General features: G+C 57.9%; 1 protein-coding gene across 1 annotated transcript in view; it reads right to left on the bottom strand.

Moving 5' to 3' along the window:
* The window catches only part of CROCC2 (ciliary rootlet coiled-coil, rootletin family member 2), an 80,944-nt gene that overhangs the window by 27,384 nt on the left and 26,678 nt on the right, over positions 1-26,882 (bottom strand). Inside the window, 18 exon segments of the mRNA XM_065880199.1 lie at positions 717-860; positions 3,756-3,869; positions 6,504-6,680; positions 7,286-7,455; positions 7,952-8,079; positions 11,397-11,590; positions 19,339-19,464; positions 19,670-19,816; positions 20,224-20,372; positions 20,822-20,964; positions 20,966-21,029; positions 21,317-21,465; positions 22,699-22,895; positions 23,106-23,291; positions 23,446-23,535; positions 23,612-23,708; positions 24,863-25,042; positions 25,604-25,707. Of these exon segments, the coding sequence (XP_065736271.1) occupies positions 717-860; positions 3,756-3,869; positions 6,504-6,680; positions 7,286-7,455; positions 7,952-8,079; positions 11,397-11,590; positions 19,339-19,464; positions 19,670-19,816; positions 20,224-20,372; positions 20,822-20,964; positions 20,966-21,029; positions 21,317-21,465; positions 22,699-22,895; positions 23,106-23,291; positions 23,446-23,535; positions 23,612-23,708; positions 24,863-25,042; positions 25,604-25,707 (2,559 nt within the window).

Raw genomic sequence — 26,882 nt, 5'->3', positions numbered from 1 at the left:
GCCCCCCCCTCCCCGGCTCCTCCCCCTGCCGCCCCCAGTTTTAAAATCTCATTCTGCTTCCCCGTGTGGTCGCTGACCGGGCCTGACTTCGAAATCTGTTGAAAGGAGACCTTTCTCTTTGGGGGCCAAAGTAAACAGGCTGTCATGTTCAATCACGCTCTCGTCCTCTCCTGGCCCGGCTCGGGGGGCTGGGGGAGGGCTGGCCGCTCCCCCGCCCGCCTGCCAGCCTTGGCGCCCGGCCCAGGGAGTGCATGAGGTCGCTGGGCCCCGGGGCCCCTCCCCCAGCCCCAATCCCTGTGCCCGCCTGCCCGCCCCCTCCCAGCGTCCCCACGTCCTGTCAAATTCCCTTCAGAAACACCTCCCCAGCCTGCCTGCCGAGCTCCGCTCGCCCGGGCCCAGACTGGCCCCCACCCCGGGACACCTCACAAGGCTCCGGGGGCCCCGCACCAGCCTCTGGGCCCTGGCGGGGCCCGCGCGTGGCTGCCCCGGGACACCCCACTCACTCTGCGTGTCTCCCCCCGCCCAGGGCGGCCTCGCCCCCCCAGGGCCTGGTCCGGCGTCCAGGCCTCACGCTGTGTGCGGGCTGCACCCGCTCAGCAGCATCTCGCCCGGGCTCTCCCCCCGGCTTGTTGGAAGGTGGGTCCCGGATGCGGGTCCCCTCCTACCCCTCAGGTCACACCTGCCTCGCAGGGGCCCCCCTTCCCACCCTGCCTCACCTCTCTCCTGGCGCTGCTCCGCTGGGCCGCCATCTCCCGGAGCCTCTCTCCCAGAGCCCTGGCCTCCCTCTGATGGGCTGAGACGGCGTCCTCAAAGTGGGCCTGTAGGGCCTTCAGGTCTGCGGTCGTGGCGCTGATGGTGGCCTGGGGGGAGCAGCAAGCCGGCCGCAGCATCAAGTGTGCCTGGCGGGAGGCTCAGGCCCCCACGGGCAGCCCCACGCTGTGCTGGGCCAGGCGGGCAGCCCACTCGGGCCACGTAAGGTGGGCCTGGGGCTCTGGATGACCACGGCCAGTGCCGCCACTGCCGGTTCCTGAGGGTCCCAGTGGTGAGGGGGGCGGTGTAGAGGTCCCAGTGTCGGGGGCGGTGGGGGGAGCTTCCCATGGGAAGGGCTGACCCTGCCCCCTGAACTTTCAAGCAGGTGGGTGGGATTGGGGGACGCTCCCAGGCTCTAAGTGTGAGAGTACCCACGACACGCCTGGGAGGGGTCGGGGGTCGTCCCTATTCGGATCCGCGGCTACGCTCCGAATTTGGATATCCATGCGGGCGGGACTCAGCTTGGCCTGAATCTGCTTTCCTGTGGCCACAGCGCCCAGACGCTCCTCTAGTGCTAACAGAGGGCCACCTGGAGCAGGGGGTCCTCTGGGCCACAGGCTTGGCCATGGCGGTGCTAGAACCCCTCCTGTCCATGAATGAGGACACCACCTGCTTACCCTGAGCCCGAGACCCAGCCTTAGCTTCCTGGCCAGGACATACCCCCGCCACCCGCCCGGGGTGGTCTGGGTCCCCAGGGGCAGTTTCCTCGGCAGGGCGAGGGACGGAGCTGGCTCTGTGCTCCAGGGAGGCCTGGTGCCCTGCTGCCCCCGACTGGGTCTCTGGGAGACACCCTTCCCCCGCCCCTTCCCAATTCACAGGCCACTGCTTGAGGGATCTGGCAAGCTGGGGCTCTATCAGGCCAAGCTTCCTGCCCTCGGGGAAGGAACCTCGCTGGTGCCGCCTCTGTTCTCGGCGCCTGCTGTCCCTCTCCACTGAGAAGCGTCACCTTGGACGGCCAGGTCTGGCTGTGCCCCCAGGACAGCCCTAGCGAGGCTGCAGTGAGCGCTTGGTGTGGCCAGGGTGGTGCGAGTGCAAGGACTGCCTCTTCGGGATCAGGAACCGCAGGGCGAAGCCGGGAGCCCCTGCACCGACGGGGGCCTTGCTCGTAGGTCACCCACAACTGCTGTTCCGTGGCTGGCATTTCTCCCCACCCTCCCCTCTCAGTGGGTTTTAATTTCCGTTTTCCAAGCTGAGGTGGCAAAAGAACCCTTAATGAGCTCCCGGAAGAGCCCGGCTGGCGGGCAGGCCCCCCCCACCCCCATCCAGTGGGAGACTCAGAGCCAGCTCTAGGGAAGACTCCCAGAGAGGCCCCTCTGCGAGCCGGGGCCTCCGCTCCCAGGCCTTGGGGTCTTTCCTGGCCCGAGGGAGCAGCTAGGGGGTGGTCGGGGAAAGGAGCTCCCAGTCCCATGGGGCTCCCACACCCCTCGCGGCTGTGCCCATGGTAGGACAGAGCAGGGCAGGGGCTCCAGGGAGAGAGGCTCTTAGGCAACACTTTCCCGGGTGCCAGGAGCTGCCAGGGACTGCTCTGCTAGTGACCCGGGGGTCCAGGTCACTGCATCAGGAGGGGGTGAAGAAACACCCTGGCAGCCAACTCCTAATTGCAACACTCCTTCCCTTGCCCAGCGCCCCTCACCCCCCGGCCTGCTAGGTCGGAGCAAACGGCCTGGGCTCCCCAGGCCTGCCATCTGGGCATCCTGCCCTCGTCCAGGGCCCCTTGCGGCCACTGAGCACGGCCCCGCTTGTGGGGTCAGAGGGTCGCCACCCAGCCCTGCAGCCTGCGTTCCACCCACTCACTTGTTCACGGACTCACTGAGCCGTTAATGCAACGCCAGGGGAGCATCTAACCCCGCACCCTCGGGGCTGGGGAAACACCAGGGACCGGGGTGAAAAATGAAGGTGAGCAGGCTGGAAGAATGAAGGCAGGGACAGAGGAGACATGGCGCTGGCCCAGCTGAGCCGACTGGGTGCGGCTGGAATCCTGAGTGCAGGGTCCGGCCTTGCCCTCGACCACCCCCGCTACCCGCGGGGCGACTGCGTCCCCCGACCTCACCGTGAGCCATCCCCCCGGCCCCCTCCTCCCGTGAGCGGCAGGGCCCTGGCCTCTGCGTCACCCACCCGGGGCCTGGCACCACTCCGTAAACGGGCCGAGGCTACCCTGCCGGCGACTGCAGCGGTGCCCAGCCCCGCCCGTGGGGTGGGGCACAGGGCCCCAGTGTGGCCACCCCTGCTCCCCGGAGTCTTACTGGCTGTTGCCTGCCCTGTGCCCCCAGACGGGGGCTACTGAAGAGGAGTCAGGGGCCCCAGGTGACCCCAGCTGGCTGCCCACAGTGGCCTCCATGCACGTGTGGGCCTCTGCCCACTGGCCCAGGGTGGGCGGCTACCTGCTGGGGTCTCTTCTGGCCCCTCGGCGGATGCCTCCCTCCAGCTCTGCTGGGGATTCTCTATGGGGTCCTTTCTGGTGAGCGTTTGCCTCAGTTACAACGCTGGCCTACCCGCTGGGTTTCTCCTTTGGGAGGGGCCTCTCCAGAAAGTCAGCCCCAAGAGGCCCTGGGAACCTCCTACAGCTATACTGTGCCGCAGGCAGCTGCGGTCAGACAGGGAAGGCCAGGGGCTGGGGGGCTGGTGGGCATAAGCCCGGGTCTGCCCCCTCTGTTGCTGGTGCCAGGCCCTCCCCTCTCTGGCTTCTGCCCAGTGGCACAAGGGTGACTGGCCTGCTGCCCCCCACCCCTGCCCCACCCCATCACCTTTGCTTCCCGCAGAGACGCTGTCCCCTCCCAGCAGGGGATCTGGAGATCCCTGGGGGAAACGGAGGCTCTGGGGGGTTGGGTGGAGGGGATGCATCCCTGGGACCAGGCAGGGAGGGGGTGCCTCTGGGGTCTGCCGCCCCGCTGGGCTGTGCAGGCAGCCAGGCCAGGTGTCTCGCTCCGGCTGGGGTGCGGGCTCACCTCGGCTCGCTCCTGCCGGCCCCGGGCCTCGTGCTGCACCAGCTCCAGCTCCCACGCGGCCCTGGACAGCTCCTCCCTCAGCTGGCTCGTCTCCGCTTCTCTCAGAGACAGGGCCTGGGCGACAGGGGCGGGGTGCTCGTGAGAGGGCTGGGGGGCTCTGAGGAGAGGCTCAACAGAATTCTGGGTGCCACGGCCCTGCCAGGATGCAGGCTCTGGGAGGAGGAGCCCCTCAGAGGCAGCTGCATCCCGAGGGCGTGGGTCCAGCCTGCCAGCCTGCGCTCAGGCAGCTCCCCTACCCGACCCAGGGTGCCCTTCCCCTCCCACCTGCATCTGCCCAATACCTGCTCTCTCCCAGCGCAGGTCAGGGGGCTTCACGGGCTACCTCCTCCCTGGAGCCCTCCACCCGCTCCAGGCACAGAGCAGGAACCGCTAATCGTTCCTAACCTCCCCACGTGCTCTGCGTCGCTGAGGGGGAGGGGTGCGCGTGAGCCCCCGGAGATGCTGCATTTCGCCCACCAGCCCCGAGGGGGGAGGGACCCCTGCTCGGTCATCAGGCTGTGGGGTGGTAGAGATCTGGCAATGCCCGTCAGTCACAAATGCACATCCTCTCCCTGCCAGGCCCACTGGGGAGGGCAGCCTGGAGACATGCAGGACCTACGCTCGGGGTCTCCGATGAGTATTTATAATGGCAACAAGACTCCCACCGAAGGGAGGCCAACAGAACGAAGGGGGATCCCTGCACACGTCAGGGCGTCATGCAGCTGTGGAAAAGAACCAGCGAGCTCTGAGCACAGGGTGGAAAGCCCCCAGATCTGTTGGTCCTGAGAAGAGAAAGGTCCAGAACATTGTGTGTCCCCTTCGTCCTTGTGCTACAGAGGCGGGTGTAGGAGTGTGTATTCCCACTTGCTGGCCTGTGCACGGCAGTCTCTGGGAAGAGGTTTATAACAAAGAGTGTGTCTGCTTTTTGCCCTGGGTGCTGGGGGAGCCTCTAAACCCCCGAAATTTCACAGGTGAGGGTTGTCTGTTATTTGCGGACCCTGGGGCCACACCTGAGCTTGTGCTAACAAGGTGGTCAGAACCCTGGGGCAGTGAGCCACTGAGATCGGCCTGACCACCCAGCCTCTGGGAGGGGGCTGGACCCTGCGTTTAGTCCATCACACCCACACAAGGAAACTCCAATAAAACCCTGGAGCTTACCGGCTGGTAAACACCCTAATGTGCTAGTGGGTGACCTGCCCTGACTCTGCAGAGAGAGAGCCCGTCCCTGTGTCTCTCCACTGGGCTCGTCCTGGCCTGTGTCCTTTACAATAAAACTAATGGCAAGTGTAGTGCTTCCTGGAGTTCTGTGAGTCACCGTGGTGAGCGGCTGAATCCGGGGCTCTGCCCTCCCCGGACATTCGTACGATGCTTTTCCTCTACCACAGCCTCCTGACCCTCCTTCAAGCCCCACCCTCGACACACCGTCCTCACTTTCAGGAATCAGGAGAGCGGAGTGGCCAAGGACATGGTCCCCACTGCCCAGCAGGTGTACCGTGCCACCCTGGGCAAGTTATTCAACGTCTGTGAATCTCTGTTTCCCTCCAGTCAAAGGGGCCGATAAGAGCGTGAACCTCTCAGCATTGTGAGAGTCAAACTAGAGATGCAGAGTCTGACGACAAACCTTGTTTCTTCCTGCTACTGTAACTCTTCTCCCACAATCTGTAGCTTGTACCAACACCTGAGAGTCCTGTCACAGTGTGACAACCCACATGAACGTGTTTACTTGTCTGTCCCATTCACTCAACAGTGCACGCTTCAGGGTGGCACGGGATCCTGGAACTGTCTGGACTCAGAGGGTAGCTTTTACCTGCCCAGTGTCTGAATTCCAACAGCCTGTGGGATGGGAGGCGGGTCGGGTGGGTGGCTGATGGATGGACACACTGATAGCTGGCTGGCTGGCGATCAGGTGGATGGAGGGATAATCAGACACGTGGATAATCAGTGGATACGGATGGGCAGCTGAGTGTGTGGACAGAGGGAAGGGTCTTTAAGTGAATGGATGGATGACTGGTTGAGTGAGTGGTTGAACAGATGGATGGTCAGGTGAGTGGATGGATAGTTGTGTGGATGGATAGTTGGATGGATGTTTAAGCAAGTTGATGGATAGATTTATGGTCAGGTGTGTGAATGGCCAATTGGGTATGTTAATAGATGGCTATGTATGTGGGTAGACAGCTGGGTGTGTGAATAAAGGACAGATATTCAAGTGAACGGATGGATGATGGACAGGGGGGTGGAGGGACAGTGAGTTGCATGGATGTATAAATGGGCAGGTAGTTTAATGGGCAGATGGATGAATGGCTGGATGGGTAGATGGATGGGTGGATTGGTGGATAGATGGGTGGATGGATAGATGGATGGATGGATGGACAGGTGGATGGATGAATGGTTATGTGGCTGGATGGACAGATGGTTGGATGGATGGACGGATGGATGGATAGATGGATGGATGGACGGATGGATGGGTGGATGGATGAATGGGTATATGGATGGATGAACAAATGGTTGGACTGCTGGATGGATGGGTGGATGGGTGGATGGGTGGATGGTAGGTGGGTGGATGTCTGTCCACCAGGACTGCTGTGGAAGATCAAAGCTGCAATAACAGCGGTGTGGAAAGGTTGCCCCGCACACAGCCCTCTTGCTGGGTCGGAGAAGGCTAGTGATCAGACACGAGAGCTCCCCACTGCCTCGTGGTCCGCCCGTCACCTGCTGCGTCTCATGTTCCAGCTGAAGGAGACTCTCATCCCGCTCGTGCTTCAGGCTCTGAATTTCCTCCTGCAGAGCCTCCCTCCTGGCTGCACTTTTTGCCATGAGCTCCTTCTCCTGTTCCAGCCTGCGTGCTGCCACTTCCTTCTCCTCTGTCAGAGACAGACTCAGGGTCTCCTGGGCCGAGGAAAAGGGACAGGCCATGACGACTCACAGGTCAGGACTCGTGAGACCAGCAGGCGCCTGTGTTCCTGAGTGAGACTGGGTTCATGGGACGTCAGGGCAGGACAGGTGCCCAGGGACCGTCCGGTCCAGCCAGCCTTACGCCGACACCTCACACGCAGTGACACGCGCTGCGAAGGGCTCTCTGGGCCCCAGCGGCTACCACCCCCCACTCAAGTCACAGCTCAGAAACTTTTCCTGAGCCTCCACAGAGCACCAGGCACCCTGACATGCAAAGTGTGTAAGGACGTGTCACTCGAGGCCTTCTGGGACTGTGACCAGTGGGATGTCTCAGAGGGGGACAGAGCTCCGTCCAGCTATGGGTCCTCAGACCGCGGCCAGGTCAGCCGACGCCCGTGGGTGCCTCTTCTGTGAGGGACAGGGCCCCGGCCGCCATGCACACTGTCAAGGGTCCTCTGGCCCAGCCTCAGCGTGGCCTGGGCACCCCTGCCACCCAGCTGGTCTCCTGGGCCCCTCCCCAACTGCCTGCCGTCCCTGGGGACGCGGTAGACTCCCGGGAAGCGGCTGGGCAGCTGGGGGCTGGTCCCAGGGAGGCAGACCTTCTCTCTCTGGAGCCGGGCTAGGTCCTCGAGGTGGGCCAGTGCCTGGCTCTCCAGGGCCAGCTGCGTGTCCTGCTCCTGCTGTACCACCTGCTGCAAGAGCCGCCCCACGTCCCCCTGCAGCTTCGTCTCCTGGACCTCCCAGGTGCACTTCAGCTGCTCCATTTGCACTGTGAAGGGACAGGTGCATCCGACACCCGCCGCGGGGCCCTCTGTTACCCCCACCTCATCCCCCGGAACACCCTGCGTCCCTGTGAGCCCCTGTGGAGTGGCAGCCCCCGGCTCTGAGGATACGGCCCAAGCCAGCGGGACAGAGCCCCCCAGGTGCCACTGCAGGCACGTGTCCTGATCCCAGCCCGCGCTGGGCAGCCTGCACGCTGCAGGGTGGGCTGAGCAGGGACGGGCGCACAGGGGGTGGGGCCGGGGGCTGCCACGCTGACCCTGTGGCCACAGCCCGTTCTGAGCCTCGGGCCAGCGCTGGCAGCAGTGCCCACCCATCACAGAGAATAGTGGCACAAGTCACTCAGACACACGAGCTCTGGGCTGCGTTTGGGCCCCTTTGGGGGCTGGGGAGTGGGAGCAGAGCATCAGGGGACGAGCTCATCTAAAGGGTCCGTCTGGGGCTGGTCTGGGGACAGGAGCCGAGGGGGCCTGTCTGCGGAGCACCTTGCAGGGCCTGCCGGGCCAGCCTCGCGCTCTGGGCCTCTCCCTCCAGCTGCTCCTGCCGTGACTGCAGCTGTGACGCCAGCTGTTGGGCCTCAAAGAGGCTGTTCTCCAGGGAGTCCCTCTCGGCCCTGCAGAGAGTCACCAAACAACAGGCGAGTCACTCACTGGCGTGACTGGCGGAGGATCCTGCCAACGAGGGACAGCGTGGAGCCCATTTGCTAGGACGGTGCCCGTCAAGGCTGGGATGGTAAATCAGAAGGCAAACAGGGGACAGCTCATTCATCTTAAATCTAAGAGCAAACTGGATCCTGCGTAAAAAATGTTCCAGGTGGACTAAAAAGCTAAAATGCAAAAACAATACAAATAGACAACTAAGCGACTCAGAACTGTAAAAATAGTAGAAAAAATCCAGAAGCGTATTTTATAACCTTAAGCAAGACATAAAAGCCACGAGACAAAAATATGGAGGCCAACAGATCTGAATACACTTAAAGAGAGGGAGACGGAAACTTCTGTGCAGAAAAGATTCCACAAACCAAGTCAAAAGACAAGGGACAGGGCTTCCCCGGTGGCGCAGTGGTTGGGAGTCCGCCTGCCGATGCAGGGGACGCGGGTTCGTGCCCCGGTCCGGGAGGATCCCACATGCCGCGGAACGGCTGGGCCCGTGAGCCATGGCCGCTGAGCCTGCGCATCCGGAGCCTGTGCTCCGCAGCGGGAGAGGCCACAACAGTGAGAGGCCCGCGTACCGCAAAAAAAAAAAAAAAAAAAAAAACAAGGGACAGACTTGGAGAAAATATTTGCACTAAATATGCAGAGGGTGAATGTCCGTCACATACAAGGAGCTCCTGCCAATCAGTGGCAAAGCGTCTGATCCTACAGAACAAGGACAACAGTGACCGTTATTCACAAAGAAAACACAAGTGGGGAATAAACATAAGAAACTCACTAGTCCTCAAGGGGGTTCACATCACAGCTATGATGGTTCATCGATCACATGTCACATTAGCAAAAGCTTAAAATATCGATCATATCTAGTGTTGGCAGGGTGTGAGGGTGACTTCCTCTGGTCGGGGGGGGGGCGCTGGGAAATTTCAGAACGTAAAGCGTGCATGTCTTTGGGCCACAGCAATCCCACTTCTAGGCGTCGGTTCTTCAGAAAATACACGTGAACCAATGGCGCAGTGCAGCGACGTTCCCTGTGGCTCCACACGGGGCGTCAATCACGCTCAGCTTCGATGCCATGAAAGGCTGGAATGTTTCAGAAACTACAGGGCATCTCGTCAGCTGCTAAGACAACGAGGACATTCTCGTAAAGAGTCCCTCTGAGAAGCAGCCTCCAGGGCGGAACTCACGCAGCACGATTCCCCCGCGTGAAGAAGCCGCCTCTGCGTCTGGGCACAGACAGCCCTTCAGAGAGTGCCCGGGGTGAACGAGGTGACTCACAGCGGCGCCCGCTCCTGGGGAGGGTGATGGCGTGGACTGCATCTCTGACAGCAAATCCATCAGTCACCAGCCAGCCAACGAGCGTGTGCTCGGTCCAGTGCTGGGTGACGTACAGTGAAAAAACCAACCAACTAACCAACGAGGACACACCACAGACACTCAACACAGATACCCACATGAAGACACAGACGGCCGATGCGCAGCCCCGAAAGGCTCGGTGGGTCAGGGAGGGCCACGGGCCATGGGGGACCTTGCTCAGCCCGTCCCGGCCCCGCCACAGTCTCCCTCGGGCCCCCTGCACACCTCTGCCGCCAGTGTCAGAGTGGGGTGCTGTCAGCACCTTCCGGGGCGCCCTGCTGTCTGCGGAGCCCAGGAACCTCACTCCTCTGATATCCCGTCCCCCCTCCAGTCCCCACCCTCTTAAGCACCCCACATGTTCCCCACTCTCCACGTCTGGACGGCTCTCCCCAGCTTTCTGTGCCCACCCGGGCCCCTCTGAGGGAAGTGACCTGTGCCGGTCCCGGACACTCTAAGGATGTGTCCAGTCTGTCCCTCCACCAGAGCCCAGGAGCATCTCACTTCCTGGAAGGAAGCCTGGCACCACCAGCAAGGGTGCGTGGGGTACAGGTGGGGACCCCAGTCCATCTCGCTGGAGCCTGAGAACTAAAAGAGGTCCGCGGCACTGCAGCCTTGTCAGGGCCTGGGACTGGGGGCCGGAGGACCTTGAAACCTGGGCTCCTCGGTCATCAGGAGAAGCAAGCCATGTCCCGTGCCGCCCTGTCACCAGAAGCTCAGACTGGTCCCTGCGAAGTGCTGTTTAGTGGGTGTGGGACTCCGTCTGGGAGCTGCAGGGCCTCCATGCACAGAGGCCCTGGGCCCAGTGCTGAGGCCGGGGGAGGGTCCCCTGACCAGGGCCCGTGATCTGGGCAGCAAATGCTGGTGGGAGGAAAGAGGCCCCCTCCCCTGTCCTCTGAGCACGGGTGGGGCCTGGGACGGGGCCAGGAGTGGGGTGTTGGGACCCCTCAGCTGCCAGCCACCAGGAGGAGACTTCATCGGGCTTCCTGCTCCAACCTGTGGCCATGCTTTCCTTGGGAAGAGAGGTCTTCTGTGAAGAAGTTCGAGGACCTGGGCCTCTAAGTTTCCTCATGGCCCCCAGTTCTGGAATTTCGGGAGGAACTCTTTCTACAAAAATACTTTGATGTTCCTGAGGAGGGCACAAGGTGCAGAAAGCCACCAGCTTTTGGATGTCCTTAGAGGCCACAGGCCAGCTCAGCTCACCAGGCAACAGCTGGCAGGGCACCCTGTTCTCACCTACAGTGTCTGTTCCAGGTGTCCTGGAAGTGGCCCCGATGGTCTTCAGGGTTCACCCCCACCCCCAGCCTCGTGGTCCCCTGGGGCTGCCACCACCCTGGCTCCAGGGGTAGTCATGGGGCCCCAGCCTGCATGTCGGAGCCCTGCGACGCCCAGGATCTCCTCAAGGATGTCAAGCGGCTCAAGATGGCTGTGGGCAGTGGCTCTCAGGCCTCGTGGGGAGAAGGGCGCTCTGTGTCTGCTGGAGGAGGAGCTGGGCGTGGCCGCTGGCCATCTTGCCAGCTCCCACCCCGAGCCTGCCCGGGAATGAAGTCTCCTTAGAGTTGAGCCACGCTGATGGCAGAAAGGCAGGCTGTTGAGGGCACCACAGGAGCGCCTGGATCCAGCCTTGCCTGAAGCCGTGTGTACCCTGAACTGCTCAGATCCGTGAGCAGGACGTTCCACACCTTTTCTTCTGCTGGTCTGAGGTGGGCCAGTGCAACCATCTCTCTCAGGAAAACTGTTCTAGGAAGGCTCTCGCTGCATTCACCTCTTCTAGGTGCTCTCTGACCCCACGGGCACTGTGTTTTCCCCTCCCTTACAGACTCTTTCCCATGTAGACATACCTGCCCTGCCTTACAGTTGCTGAGTGACTGCCCATCCCTGCCACACCACAGGCTCCCTGAGGTCAAGGCCACATGACTCCAGGTACCTGAGGTCAGCTGCCTCCTCAGCTGTGAGCTGGCCCTGCCTCTCCAGGGCCTGCTGCTTGGCCAGCAGCTGGGCCCGCTCTTCAGACAAAGCCTCCTTCTCCTGCAGGGCCTTCTGGAGCGCGTCCATGCGGGCCTCCTGGTCTTGCAGGCTCTGGGCCAGCTGCTCCTCCAGGACCTGTTTCTTGCATGTGACCTAGGGGAGGGGGAGGGGAAAGTCCAGCAGAGAGAGTGGAAGTGTGAGGAGGGGCCTCTCCAGGGAAAAGAAGGACTTCAGAAAAAGTGGTTTCATGCAGAACTGCATGGAGGAAAGAGTGGAGGAGGAGGGTGGCTATGAGACATATTGGACCCCTGGTGCATGTGTGTTTTCACAGCAGAGGGACCTCCACTCCTGTCACCATGATGGAGAAATTATTGAACTGAGAACCCCCAGGTGGGACCCAGCTGCCAATCTAAATGGTAACCTCTGTTGGGCCACAAGTTTCTGGGGTCAGGAGACATGGCACAGAAATGCAAAGAAGGTGACAGAGGAACAGATTGTTGCAGACTAACACCTCCACCGAGAACATCACAAAAATCTAGACAAAACCTATCACAGGAATCTGTATAAGGCCTCAGAGAGCTGTCAAGGCAGCTGGGACTGAAGGAGCCAAGACCTTGGAGGAAAGGGAAACAGAGGAGTGAGACCACCACTCAGTATCTCTTCTCTCCTCAGAGCATGTGCTGATTTAGAAATCTGGGCTGAGGAATTGAGAAGCCAAGGAGACGAGTTTACAGATATCAAAGCGGAAGCGTCCTGATAAACATCCCAGGTTTCCAGTTGGATTCACAGGAGGGCTTCATCCTAGTAGTGGTGGTGAGTCAGAATAGACTCTCCCTCAAAAAAGTGAAGCTCAGGTTTGAATCACCTCGATCATAGATTACGGTGATCATCTACCTTCACTGCCCGCCAGGATCAAAAGTAAATCCTCCTTAGAAGAAGAGCATCAAGATCCTCAAGTTATTTCTATAATTTTTTTTTTTTTTGCGGTATGCGGGCCTCTCACCGTTGTGGCCTCTCCCATTGCGGAGCACAGGCTCCGGACGCGCAGGCTCAGCGGCCATGGCTCACGGGCCCAGCCGCTCCGCGGCGCGTGGGATCTTCCCGGCCCGGGGCACGAACCTGTGTTCCCCGCATCGGCAGGCGGACTCTCAACCACTGCGCCACCAGGGAAGCCCTATTTCTATAATTTTTATGTATGATACTTGGCATTTAATCAACATGACCGGGCATATCAGAGACAGAATCATATGGCACAAAATCACATGCAAGAACATAAAATAGACACACTGCCTCCCCGTCCCCCTGGCTGTCAGATGTTGGAGTTATCAAACACAGACTTTAAAATAATTGTGATTAACATGTTCAAGAAGATGAATGGTGAAATGTAGAATTTCACAACAGAACTGGACACTTAATATCAATAATATAATTTGAAAATACAATAACCAAAATTAATAGATGTGTTCAATGGCCGGTTAGATAGGATAGAAGACTAATAATCTGGAAGACAGACAAAAGAATGTACTAGATTGAATCATGAGGAGAAAAAAGGACGGAAAATATAGATAAGAGTGTAATAGATGTATAGGACAAGGCAAAGAGATCCAACATATGTGTAATTAGAGTTGCAGAGGGAGAGGAGAGAGAATATTTGAAGAGATATTGGACAAGAATTTCCCAAATCTAATAAAATACATCGAGCCACCAATTTAAAATGAGCCACAATCTTCCAAAAGGATAAAAACAAAGAAAATGTCACCTAGATATATCTTAGTAAAGTTTCTGTGAAAAGATTTTGAAAAAGAATATGTATTGGGTTGGCCAGAATGTTTGTTTGGGTTTTTCTGTAAGGTTACGGAATATATATATACCCAATATATATATGTATAACTGAATCACTGTGCTGTACGCCAGAAACGAACACAATGTTGTAAATCAACTATACTTCAATTAAAAAATGTTAATAACATTTCAGAACAAAATTTTTAAGAAGTTTCTGAATACCAAAGGTAGAGAAAAAAATCTTTAAAAATCAGAGGAGGAAAACCACACATTACCTATAAAAGAGCTGCAGGAAGACTGGTGTTTGACTTCCAAAGGGCAACAGTGAAAGTCAGAGGACAATGGAATGAATTCATCAAGATGCTGAGTGAAAAGAATGGCTATTCTAGTATTCTATACCTAGTGAAAATATTCTTCATCAATAAACAACACGACTTTCTGCTTCTGCTAATGATGAAGTAGGTTGTTGGAGACCAACCTTCCTGCCATAGCAGCTAGGAAAGCTGTACAGCACACCTCCAACAGATCTGTGTGAAGGACTTAGAGATACCAAGGCAGCCAAGACCCAAGGAGGTCCAATTGCTGAGAGAAATGTGTTCAGGTGACCCTAATATTCTACCACAGATTTCCCCTTGAGGGATCTGTCATCTCCTAAGAGGCTCTGCCAGAGCCTCGGGAGCCGAGGATGAAACCTTAGCTAAAGGGTTGGGAGGTGTCCTATGGCTTCAGCAGGCTTATAAGACCGAAGAGACAGGATCTGGAGTTCAGAGCTACCAGAGCAGCCATAGCACAGGAGGCTAGGACATCAGAGAGGAGGTAAGTCTGAGATGCTGTACATTTAAAAAGATGGTACTGCCTTTTTATAACTCACAACAGTATAGGGCCCAGGGATTATGAATATGAACAGAAAGTGCAGTGGAGCATCCGGAACATCAGGCAGAACTTTTGGCAATCTCAGAATTGAGACAAAAACACCCGGAGTTCAGGGTGGGGGCCCTAGTTAGGAGCACAGGAGAGCCGTATTATACCGTGAGGTCAACACCCTGAGGTAGCTCGCTCCTCAAAAAAGACTGAAACCAGTTACAAAACAGCTAAATCCAAGACTGGATAAAGGTGATCTGCTCTGACTCTGATATCCTAAAATGAAAAGCAAATTCCCTTTGGAAGAAGTTTATATCACCCAGAGCCTCAAATTAGCTCTACAAAACCTCAAAATCTGTCACTCAATAAAAAATTCTTAAGCACCAGGAGATAAGGCCAAAGGACTGAAAACTAAGAGATAAAAGACAATAGAAATAGACCCAATTTGGGGGTCCAGATGTTGGAGTTATCAGACAAAGACCTGAAAAATATTATAATTAATGTGTTCAAGAACATATCCAAGAAGATGGAGAATTTCACTAGATAGCTGAAGTGTGTGTGTGTGTGTGTGTGGTTGAAGTGACCATTTGAAGCAGAAATATTAATAATGTATTATAGAGTTTATAACAACATATGTATAAATAAAATATATGGCAACAAGCCCTAAGGATGGGAGGGATAAAGGGAATATATTGTTGTCATGATTTTGCATTGTTTGTGAAATAGTATAATGTTATTTTAATATAGACTGTGCATACCATAATTTTAAAGTAATCACTAAAATAATAACAAGAAGTAGTATAGCTAAAAAAATTAATAGAGAACATAAAATGGAATACTAAATAAATATGCAAGTCACCCAAAAGAAATCCGGAAAGGCAGAATGTAAAAATTTACCAAAAAATGAGATAAATAGAAAACAAACGCCTAGATGGTGAACTTGAACCAAGCATATCAACAGTTACCTTACATGTAAATGATGTAAACACTCCAGTTGAAAGGTAGAGATTGTCAGAGTAAATACAGAAGCAAGACCCGACACACTTCAAATATACAGACATAGAGAAATGAAGGTTAATGTATGGAAAGGATATAACATGGAAACAGTAAGTAAAGAAAGTTGGTGTGGCTATATCAATATCAGGAAAATTAGATATCAAGAAAACAAATGTTACCAAAGATCAGAGGGGACATTTTATAAAGATAAAAAGTCAGTTCAGCATGAAGACATAAAACACTAATTCGTATGCTCCTAAAAATAGGAATTCAAAATATATGAAGCAAAAGTAGACAGAACTAAAGGTAGAAGTAGACAATTCCACAATCATAGAGATTCAAATGTCATTAATAGAACAAGTAGACCAAAAAAATCAAACAAATAAAGCAAACAAACAAATAAACCCCATAAGGACACAGAAGACTTAAACAACAGTATCAAGCAACTTGACTTAATTGATATTTATAGGCACTACACTCAACAATGGCATAATACACATTCTTTTTACATGAACATGGAATGTTCGACAAAATAGCTAATATGCTGGGCCATAAAGCATGCTTCAATACATTTAAATCTGTTCAAATAATACGGAGTATATTTTCTGACCTTATTGGAATTACATTAGCTGTTGATAATAATTAGATACTTAGGAAATTCGCAAATTTGGAAATTAGGTAATATATGTCTAAATAATCCATGGGTCAAAGAAGAAATCACACAGAGAATGAGAAAATAGTTTGAACTGAATGATAATAAAAACACAACAGGCAAAATTATTAGAATGCAGAAGAAACAGCCACAAGACCCAGTAGGAAATCTGAATAGCCCTATATCTAATAAATAATTAAATTTTTATCAAAACTTTTCTCACAAAGAAAACTCCAGACTTAAATGACTTCACTAGTGAATTCTACCAACATTTAAGGAAGAAACAGAAATTTTAAAACACTTTCAGGAAATAGAAGAGGAGGGAATACTTCCCAACTTATTTTGCGAGGCCAGCATAACCCACATTCCAAATCTGACAAAAACATTATGAGAAAAAAAATTATAGACTAATGTTCCTCATGCATATGGATGTAAAAATCCTTAACAAAACATTATGAAATTGTTTATCTCAGGTATGCAAGGTTGTTTTAACATTAAAAAATAAACCAATATAATTAGCTGTATTAACAGAATAAGAATGATGGCATGGTCATCTTCATTCATTCAGGGAACACATTTAACAGAATTCAAAACCCATTCATAATTTTTAAAAAAAACTCAGCATGCTAGGAATAAAAGAGAGCTTCCTCAATCTGATAAGAGGCACCTATGAAAAGCCTATAGATAACATCACACTTCATGGTGAAATATTGAATTCTTTCCTCGTAGTTGAGTTTGGTAGGAGGATGGCCACTCTCACTACTTCTTTTCAATTTTGTTCTGTAGGTCTTTAGCCAGTGAATTAAGAGAAGATGAGATAAAAGTCACTGAGATCAGAAAGGAAGTAAAACTGTTGTTATTCGCAGATGACATGATTACGTACATGTAAAACGCTGGTGCTTACCAATGAATTTGTCAAGGTTGCATGATTGAAAGGTAACCTATGAGATTGTATTTCTATGTACTAGTAATGGACATAGGAAAATGAAATTAAAACAGCAAGGCACAATATCAAAACTAGGAATTAATTTAACCAAAGACGTGCAAGACCTCTACACTGAAAACTACAAAACACAGCTGAGAGGAATTAAGTAAAGAAAAAAATGGAGAGATAGACCATGTTCATGGATGGACAACTAGATACAGTTAAGATGTCCAGTCTTCTCAAATTGATCTATAAATTCAACACAATCCCAATCAAGGTTCTACCAGGCTTTTTTGGGTATAGAAATTGACAATCTAATTCTCAAATGTATATGAATATGCAAAGGTTTGAGAACAGCCAAACAATCTTGAAAAGAAGGATAAGATGGGAATACAAACATTACTTAATCTCAAGACATTAAAAAGCTACAGGAATGAAGACAGTGCAGTTTTGGTGAAAGGATGAACAAACAGATCAGTTTGCACAGATCAGCAATATGATCGGGGCACATATATGCACATGTATGATCGATTTATTTTCAGCAAGTTGCCAAGATAATTCAAGGAGGAAAGGAAAGTCTTTTCAAAAATTGGTGCTGGAACAACCGGACATTAGTATGAAGAATAATGGACTTCGGTTCCTATTTCATACCACACACCTGTGGTTCTCACACCTTAATGTGTATCAGAATCACTGGGAGGGGTGATTAAAATCCAGATTTCTGGGCCCCACCCAGAGTTTCAGATTCAGTAGGTTTTGGGAGGGCAGTTGAGAATTTGCATTTTAAACAAGTTCTCAAGTGATACTAACGCTGCTGGCCTGAGGAACACACTTTGAGAACCACTGCTGTACAGAAAAATCAACCTGAAATGGATCATAGACCTAAGAGCCAGATGAAAACAGAACAGGATATTGTCTCGTCCTTGGGCTAGGCAAAAATTTTTCAGACAGCCCCTAGAAAACACTAACCATAAATTTTTTGAAAACTTGGTAAACTGAATCTTGCCAAAGTTAAACTTTTCTGTCCATCAAAAATACCATTAAGAAAATGTATAGGCGAGTCACAGAAATGTGAGTACATCTGTCTGGCAAAGTACTTTTATCCAAGATATATAAACTCCTATATATCCATAACCAAAATATGAAAACCCAATAAAAATAGGCAATAGACTCGAATAGTTACCTGACAAAATAAGGTATGTGAATATTTAGTAAGCACATGAAAATATGCTTAATGCCATTTGTTATCAGAAAATGCCAATTAAAACCACAATGGCGGGCTTCCCTGGTGGCGCAGTGGTTGAGAGTCCGCCTGCTGATGCGGGGGACACGGGTTCGTGCCCCGGTCCGGGAAGATCCCACATGCCGCGGAGCGGCTGGGCCCGTGAGCCATGGCCGCTGAGCCTGCGCGTCCGGAACCTGTGCTCCGCAACGAGAGAGGTCACAACAGTGAGAGGCCCGCGTAACCACAAAAAAAAAAAAAAAAACCACAATGGCGTATAACTTCACACACACAGAATAGCTAATAAGTAAAGACGGACGATGCCAAATGTTGACGAGGCAGAGGAGCGGCTGGAAGCCTCCCACGCTGCTGGTGAGTAAAATGATACAACCACTTTGGAAGACCGCTTGCCGGTTCCTTATAAAGTTCAACACACACCTACCCAGTGACTCCACAATTGCACTCACTGTGTTTACTCAAGAGAAATGAGGATGTCCATACGTGACTTGACCATGAATGCTCATCGCAGTCTTGTCCACTCCCAAAATGCAAGAAACCCAGAAGTCCAGCAGCGGGTGAATGGATAAGCAAGCATGGTTTATCCGTATGATGGAATACTACTATGCAGTCAAAAGGAAGGAGCTCTTGATACACCTAAGAACGGGGATGACTCTCAAAGACGTCGTGTTGAGGGAGAGAAGCCGGGCTCAAAAGAGCCTATGCCCCATGCCTCCATTTACAGCAAGGTCTAAAACAGGTCAGGGCAGAGGCCACCTGGGTGGCCGTGACAGGAGGGAGCCTGCTGGGCTGGTGGAGACACTTCGCATCCTGCTTGTGGTGGTGGCTACACAGGTGCTTACAACTGTCAAAAGCTGTGCACTGGCTTACTGAGTGCAGTCACCCTTTGACTAAAAAAAGAGGAAAAGATGACCCCAAAAAGGCTAGGACAGAGTCTGAGAAACAGAAGGAGGCTGGACTGAGTCCCACAGGTGACAGACCATGAAGTCTGAATGCCACTGGGGGCCGGAGACGCTGCAGGGTTTCCATGTGGACCGACAAGGCTGATGTCAGGAGAAAGCAAAGGTGCTGCAGTGTCTCGTCCCAGGGAGTCTGACCTCCTCCATGGAAGATCCACGTCAGCAGATTTGGGAATGAACGCAGGAGTGCATGAGCGAGTGAGTGGTGGGGCAGCTCTTTTGTGTGGATGTGGTCCAGGAAGGAGAGGAACAAGACAACGGAGGAGCAGTGCAGCCTTCCCCCCGAGTGTGTGAGCACCAATGGGCCCGAGGCCTTCGAGCCTCTGACCAGGGGAGAACCCAGCCCCCGGATGCTGGGGACAGGCCTGGTGTAAAGGTCCTTCTTCGTGCGTTCCTCCCCCGTTCCCCGCCTCCCAGCCCTGGAGACGGTTTCGAATCAGCCACGTCAGGCAGCGTTGTAGTTCAAAAGTGCTGGCGCTGACGTACATCCTGAACCAGCGCGACTTCCAAAGGTGCCGTGTGCCCAGCTACCCCAGAGGCAGCGGTGGCCCTGCTGGGTGGGGCTGGGGGCCTGGGGCCCTGCGGACCCCTCATCTGGCCCACCTGCTCCAGCTGCCGCCAGAGGGGCAGGGAAGGGTCCATGTGCAGGCCCCGCCCCCACACCCTCAGACCCGAAGTCCAGGAGGGGAGAAGGTGGGGAGAGGATGGATGAAGGGAGGGCCCTGAGCTCGCGGGAGCAGGGCGGGGGCAGGAACTTACAGCCACGCTGCGGAAGCGAGGCTCAGGCAGGGTCCGTCCCCCTGGGCCCTCGTCTCACCTGCAGGACCAGGTGGCTCAGGGAGCCTTTGTCCCGAGCCAGCCCCGCCATCAGGGCAGCCATGTCAGCCAGGGAGTGTCTCTGCTCCACTCCCTCCGCCTTGAGCTGGCACACAAGCAGTTCCAGGTTGGTTTTGCTGGACTCGGCCTGCGGGGGGTGGGAGGGCAGAGGGCACCCCAGCGGGGAAGCCAGGGAGGGACTTTCAGGTTCATGGGCAGAGCTTCCCCTGGGCAGAGCTGTTAGCACCGGGGAGGGAGTGAGCGCGCCGTATCACAGAGGTGTGTGAGCCGGCGCTCTGGGTGGGGCGTGGTGGAAGGGGGCCCACGGTGGTGAGGCCTCTGGGGCAGACGGTGGTCCCTGGGTACAAGGCTGCAGCCAGGAGAGGTGACAGGGTGACCGAGGGAGGGGGCACCCTGAGAGAAGGTGTGCCCAGTGCTCAGGGAAGGTGGGCTGGTGCCCACTGGCCAGGGACCCAGGAGGCCACCGCTGAGTTTGGGGGCTCTGGGAATGGCCTGAGGGCCCAGGAAGCAGGGAGAGAGGAGTGGAAGTCGTACCTGGGCCAGGGCCCTGCGCAGAACCTCCCCCTCACTCTCCAGGACGTCCCTCTGCAGGCGCACTGTGTCCAGCACCTCCTGGGCCGACACCAGCTCCTTCCTGAGCCCGGAGACCTTCTCCTCCAGCTGCTCCAGGCGCCCTTGACTGAGACCCGGAAACCAGAGGGCAGAGGGCGCTAGGTCACCTCAGGGCGAGATGGGGGCCCGGCAGGCGGGGCAGCTCCCTCCAAGCCCAGGGGCCCCAGAGGAGCGCGGCTCGCCCTGCAGGCCAGGAACCGCTGGGCCTTTTCTGACTGGGGGTGGCACTGTCAGCGAGGCCTGGCCCACACGCCTGAGTGAGCAGCGCGGCACACACGCCGGGGCACCCCTCTCGGCTGGGCCCAGGGTGGTGGATTTGCCCCGGGGGTGGCGCTGGGCCGGACTTGGGGTGGGTGTCTGGGTGGCGGTGGGGGCCGGCCGCCGTGGGCGGGGCCTGCTGTCTCGTTAGGCACCCCGACCCCTGAGACGAGGCTGGTGCGGAAGAGGTCGCATCAGCAACGAGGACGCCGGGGCCCCGAGGGGACGGGACAGCCCGCTGGTGAGGGCGCGGCGCCCCTGCCCTCCAGCTCCCTCCGGCCCTGCAGGCCCTGCTTCACCAGCTCCGCCTTCTGCCCCGCCCCCCGCAGGAGGCTTCTCTGCAGCCCCGCGCGCCTGGCCTCCAGACTCTGCCGCTCCTCGTCGGAAACATCCGCCGTCCCCTCAGCTCCTCCACACCCCCTCCAGAGCTGCCTCCTCTCTGGGAGCAGGGGAGGAGAAGCCTTGGGGTCCTGGGCGTGCAGCGGGGAGGGGAGCCCAGGGACCCTCTCTGGGCGCATTCGAGCCTCGGCCGAGTACCGGGAGGGTAGACGGGGCGCGGGGGGCCGTACAGGCCACTCGGGGCCGGGGCTCCGGGACAAGTGGGGAGGGACGAGAAGACCCAGCGGCTCGGCCCCTGGCTGCCCTGTCCCCTGGGGCGGCCACCTGCGGGCTTGCCTGTCTCCTGGTGGCCCTGTGGGGGTCCCTAAAGCCCTGGAGGGCCTTGCGCCCGGGGTGTCCCTGCCCTCGGCCTCCGCACCTGCAGAACCCAGCAGGGAGGAGGGGCGCCTGCCCGACGGGAACCCCACAGTTCCAGGTCTGCTTGCGCTGCTGACCTCCCCTGACGGCCGAGCCTTGTCAAAGCTGTACTCGCTGCTGACCGCCCCCTCCGCCCCGGCCAGGTCCCCTCTGCCGGTCACCCGCCAGACAGAGTTGCAGTCTCAGCAGCTCTCCCCCGGCCGTGCTCTGAAGCACCGAGGCCTGAGGCCCCATTTCCCAAATGTCTCTGGGATTCAGCCCCTCCTTCCCCGGTGCTGAGGGGCCACTCCAGCCTGCCCCGCTGCCCCCGCCCCAGGACGCTGTGGCCAGACCAGCCCTGCCAAAGCCACGGCTGTGAGGGTGGCGCCCCCGCGGCCCCCCGTGACCTCTGCTCCTTGGCGTGGTGAGGGGGCCCCGCCTGCCTTGCTCTGCACCCCACTCCTGCTCCTGTCTCCCCCTGGCAAAGCTATTCCCGCCCCCTGGGGGCCCCCGCTGGCTCCTCTGCTCCCGGACCCCTGTGCCAGGCTGAACCCGCCTGCTCCCATCTCCCGTGCGTTTCTCCAGAGCGGGACCGGGATGAATTTTTTCTTTGGACCTCCTGTCTCAGAACCGAGTGCGCTGTCAGGACACCCGGAGAAGGGGCGGCCCCGAGGGACCTGCAGTCCCAACCCCCCGGGGTGAGCGAGGGGAAGCACAGGAGGTGGTCCTGTCTGCCCCTGCGTCGCTCCTTCCTGCAGGAAGCCTTCCTGGGCCGCCAGCCCACTCCCCGCCCCATCTCCCGGCTCGGGCAGTGTGTGGATTTGGGAAGGCCCACTGAGCCTCTCACTCAGGATTATAAATCCTGGGGAATTCTCGTTCCAGGTCTTCACCCCCACCGGCCCCAGGGCAGTAAGACGTGCACAGAAGAATCCAGACAGCCTCATGGCCGACTGCACCACAGAACAGCAGATCCGCAGGACACGCCAGGAGGGCACGCGGGGCCACCCCAGTGGATGGGGCGGGAGTTGGGGTTTTATGGACCACCTGTGAAGGCTGGGTAAGACCCCCGGAGGAGTCCTGGCTGTCAGCGGGGAGGTGGGAGAGAGCACAGCCTGCTCCCAGGAGGGGAGTGTGGAAATGGGCCGGGCAGCCGGGAGCCTGGGATGCAGGCCAAGGGGCAGGCATGTGCTCAGCCTGGGCTTTGGGAGGGTGAGTCCTGGGGAGACACAGCCCAGACGGGCCCAGACGAGGGAAGAGGGGCTGGGCTCAGTGCAGGCAGGGGCTGGGGGGTGAAGGGGCGAGGAGGCAGCCTTCGGGCCAGGAGTACTTCCTGTCCGGGAGATGGCCCTCACTTCTCCTGCGGGGGGCATCGTGGAGAAGGTGAGCCCAGCCCGCCAGCCTCACCTTCCCCGGAGCTCGCTGGACTCCCGGCAGCGCTGCGCCCCCAGCTTGCCCAGGAGGTCCTGGCGCTCCCGGGCCTGCTCCTGCCTCAGCTCCTGCAGGAGCCTCCGCGAGGCCCGCAGCTCCCGCTGGCTCTCGGACAGCTGCTTGTGGAGCCCGGCGGCCGCTGCCTCGGAGGACTCCAGCCGCCGGCGCAGCTCCTGCCCGCGAGTGGGAGCGTGGCGTGAGCCCCGTGGCCTGGCCAGGCCTTCGACCACAGAAGCCAGCGGGGCTCCCGCCTGCCCGAGAAAGGATGCACTTCAGACCGGAGACCCTGCCCGGGGTGTGGGGTTCAGGGGCAGGCGCCTGGTGGGCTTTGTGGCTTTGCTCCGGTGGGGACGGGGCACAGCGTTGCCTCTGTGGCCGCCCACCTGCTCCCGCTGCCACCGCCTCTCAATGACCTGCACAGCCCACAGCGCAGGGCCCAGGGCGGCCGGGGAGCAGCCCCGTGGGGGGAACGCGGCCCGTGGGGGGCTCCTTGGTTGGCCCTGCGCCTCCTGGCCTTCGGTGCTGCCGCTCCAGGCTGGCTCCGGACACCCCACGTCTGCCTGCGCCACCTTCAGGGTGCAGGGAGGAAGTGGGGGAGGGGAGAGAGCGCAGGGCTGAGGTCAGACGGGTCCTTCCAGAGCATCTCCCGGGCCTGCTTGAAGCACCAGGACCCTGCAGCCCCTCCGCTGCTCCACGCGGGAAGGACCCGGGACGGGCCCGCACCTTTGTGATGCTGTCCAAGGTGAGCTGCAGGGATTCCGCCTCAGCCCTCAAGTCTCCCGGGGCCCCCCGGCCTCCACTGCGATGGGACTCCTGCTGGCGGGGGGAGGCTGCTCAGCGGGGTCCGGATTCCCCCACCGCAAGCCGCCCCTCTCCCAGTGCCACGCACCTGTTCCTGAACCTCCGTTCTGAGGGAGGAGATGGTTTCCTCCTTGTCCGCGTTCTGCTCTGTGAGCTTCCTCACCAGCAACGTCTGCTCCCAGAGTCTGGAGAGAAGTCGGGGTGGGGTCGTCAGTGCAGAGAACAGAGGCCGGGACACCGGCGGGCCCTGGAACCCCCCGGCCCCGTCGGCCACCTCCTGGGGTGCGGCCTGCCTGCTGGCTTCGGCCGCCTCTGCCTGCGTGGACCTTAGTCCCGCTCCAGTCAGACACCTCTCTTCTGCTCTAGAACCTGCAGTGGCTCCCGCTGTCTCAGGGTAGAGCGCAGAGCCCGAGTGCAGCACTCAAGGTCCCCGCTCCGACCCTGACTCAGCTCTCTAGCCCCACAGCGTGGCTTCCCAAGGCCCTGCTCTGTCTTTGGGGTGTAGCAGGTGCCGTGCTCACCTCTGGGCTTTTGTCCCGGCTGGTCCCTCTGCCTGGAGCTCCTCTGCCACCGTAAGTCTAATGGTGTTATTGTCTTTCCTTCCCGGGACCGCCTTCTTCTCAAAGACCCCTGGCTGCCCCCGAGTGACCGGGCCTCCCTTCCTGTGGGCCCAGAGCCCTCGGCTCAGGTCCCGGGCGCTGAACCCTCGGGCTGTGCTGGACCGCCCGTACCCCCGGGCCCGCCGTGGCTCTCCTCCGGGGCCGGCTCCGGTGTGTTGGACTCGCTGACCCCGAGGGCGTTTGTGACCACGTGAGCCCCAGGTCCCGTGGAACAGAGGCCCGTGGCAGCGTTAGGAGCTGCCTCCTGTTTCCTGCAGAAGCTGTCCTCACGAGACCTTCGAGCGCCACACGTGAGTTCCGTGTCCAGAACCTCCCACGATAACCGGGGGTGGACCCCGGCCCCTCTGGGGGCCCTCAAAACAGGCGCCCACCCCTGAAAGGATAGACCTTTTAGGCCTGAAAATTCCACTTCTGGAAGCAGCCATAGGGAAACGGTCCGAGTACACCCAGGGCAGTGTTCACAGAGACGCGCCCAGTCGCAGGGCACTAGCTCTGCCTCCAGGGGATGGTGGGTAAGGAGGTCTGGGCTCGCCTGCCTTTGCCACGAGGTGGCGATTATGAGCCGTGGGCGGCCTCAGGGCAAGTGCCCGGTGTCAGGGTGTGGGGTGAAATCAGGAGTTACAACTGCACGTGAATGAAGTCCCAGACCCGCGGCCGCTGGGCAGATGGGTGGGCGCGGCGACCCGCCCCCGCCCCCACCCCTGACCTCCTGCACCCACCTGGCCTGGAGTGCCACCTTCTCGGCGTCCCAGCGACCCCGCACATTGTCCTGCAGCTGCGGCTCCAGGCCGCTGGCTGTGTGGCTGGCCGTCAGCCGCAGGTTGGAGCCGAGGTTCAGGCAGGCCGTGTGCAGGCGCTGGGCCGTCCTGGCCACGTCCGCTCGCATGTCAGCGAGGCCCCTGGGAGACAAGGGCGGCACTCCACTGAGCCTCGGGGCCGCCTGTGGCTCGGCCTGGAGGCTCCACTCTGGGTGGCAGAGGGAGGGTCTGGTGACAGGCCTGCGGCAGACCCCTCCCGTGCCGTCCTCAGGGGAGGCCCCGCCGGGTGGTGTCTCGGAGGGGCAGGGGTGAGCGGGGGATGGGCCAGGCCGGCCAGGACAGGCTGTCCACCTTGAGCAGCACTTCCGCCCTCTGAGCCTCAGGGGCCCAGGGTGGACCGTTGGAGGTTCTCGGCAAGGGCCGGGGGCGGGGGGGGAAGCTAGAGTCCCTGCGGGTGGATCCGGCCCCTGACGCTGCATCTCCCTAGCCTGCCTCTCTTCTCTCCCCTGCACCCTTGCCTGCCTCACTCTGTCCACCGTCCATCTTCTCCACTGCCCACCTCTGCTGCTGTCTCCACCACTCCCATCGGGCCACCCGTGGGAGGAGTGTGGTGGGCCCGATGCCTGGGCATCAGGTGCCCTTCTCCCCGACCCTGATGGAGCCCACGCCTGGCTCTGGGTGGGCAGGGTGGCTGGCACGCACCTCTCGGTGGCTGCACGCAGCTCAGCCAGGTGTCCACGGAGGGCTGTGACCTGTCTCTGCAGGAGGAGGACATCCTGGTGTCCCACCGTGCGAGTACGCTGGGTCTGAAAGCAAGAGGCTTGCGTCCACTGCAGGCGGAGGCCAGGCGCTGAGGGGTGAGGGGAGCCCTGCGGCCCCATTCACCCGCCCCACAGTCTGGTCCTCCGGCTCCAGGCGGGCGGAGTGCAGACCCTCATCACTACCCTCCCGCATGTGGCACCTACCCCACTGGCTTACCTTCCTGAGCAATGCAACTCGCCCCCGTCCCCGGGAGGCAGTGCTTTGCTCCCCTCCCTAAAGGACCTGGGGAGGTGACCACTCCCAGGTCCAGAACCAGGCCCCACTCAGCCTGGTTTCCCTGATGGGGCTGTGGGCGGCACTCAGCTCCTGCCCTCCAGCTGGGGGGTTGGGAGCACGACACAAGGAAAAAGGCCTTGCCTTCTCGAGGACCTAGAGAGCAGTGCTTACTCTCGGAGGGCCCCTAGGACGTCGGGAGTGGGGCCTGGCCCTTCAAGGTGGCAGGGAGGCAGAAGCCTCTGCCAGTAGGAGCCCATGCAGTGGTAGGGGTGGGGGAGCCACCCTGAGAACAGGCGGAGTGAACAAGGTTGTAAGGTGCAGCGAGAGCCCACCGCTGGGCTGTGAACGGGGAGGGGACGGGGTGGAGAGTTGGGGGCAGGAGTGGGATGGGGTCACGTGCGGTCAGCGGCGCCAGCCTCGCAGGGAACTAAGCCGAAGCCCAGGAGGTCCTGAGTCCCCCCACCACCTTCCCAGCCCCTGCACTGGGCTGTGTCCTGAACACTGACCTCCAGGGACCCCCGGGGGGCTCACCACCACGCCCAGTGCTTTCCAGGGCTCCCAGGGCCCCTCCTGCCTGTTACAGCCCCGCCCGAGGCTTTTCAATGTTGCTTCAAACAAAGCACTTTCACATCCTGCCGGTCCTCCAGCCCAGGACCCACACGCTCACCTGCTACTTCATGAAGCCTTTGCCGATCGCCCTCCCCTTAGCCCCCATCTGAGGTGCCCCCCATCGAGCCCAGAAACACCCTGCTGTGTACCTTGTGTAGGGAACGCCCTTTGCGCCTGGTGCCAGAGCCTTGTGTATACTTGCACCCCACCCCCCGACTGTGACCATCAAAGAGCAGGGATTAGACATCCCTCCTGCTGACACGAAAAGCGGACTCCTGTCCCTCCTGCCCACTGAGACAGTGGAATACTTGAGATTCCACACTTTACAACTTCT

This window comes from Phocoena phocoena, chromosome 7 (genome assembly GCF_963924675.1).
Source record: "Phocoena phocoena chromosome 7, mPhoPho1.1, whole genome shotgun sequence".
In the NCBI taxonomy this organism is placed as follows: domain Eukaryota; kingdom Metazoa; phylum Chordata; class Mammalia; order Artiodactyla; family Phocoenidae; genus Phocoena; species Phocoena phocoena.
The sequence above is the reverse complement of the archived record's forward strand: the minus strand, read 5'-3'. Positions and strand labels throughout refer to the sequence as shown.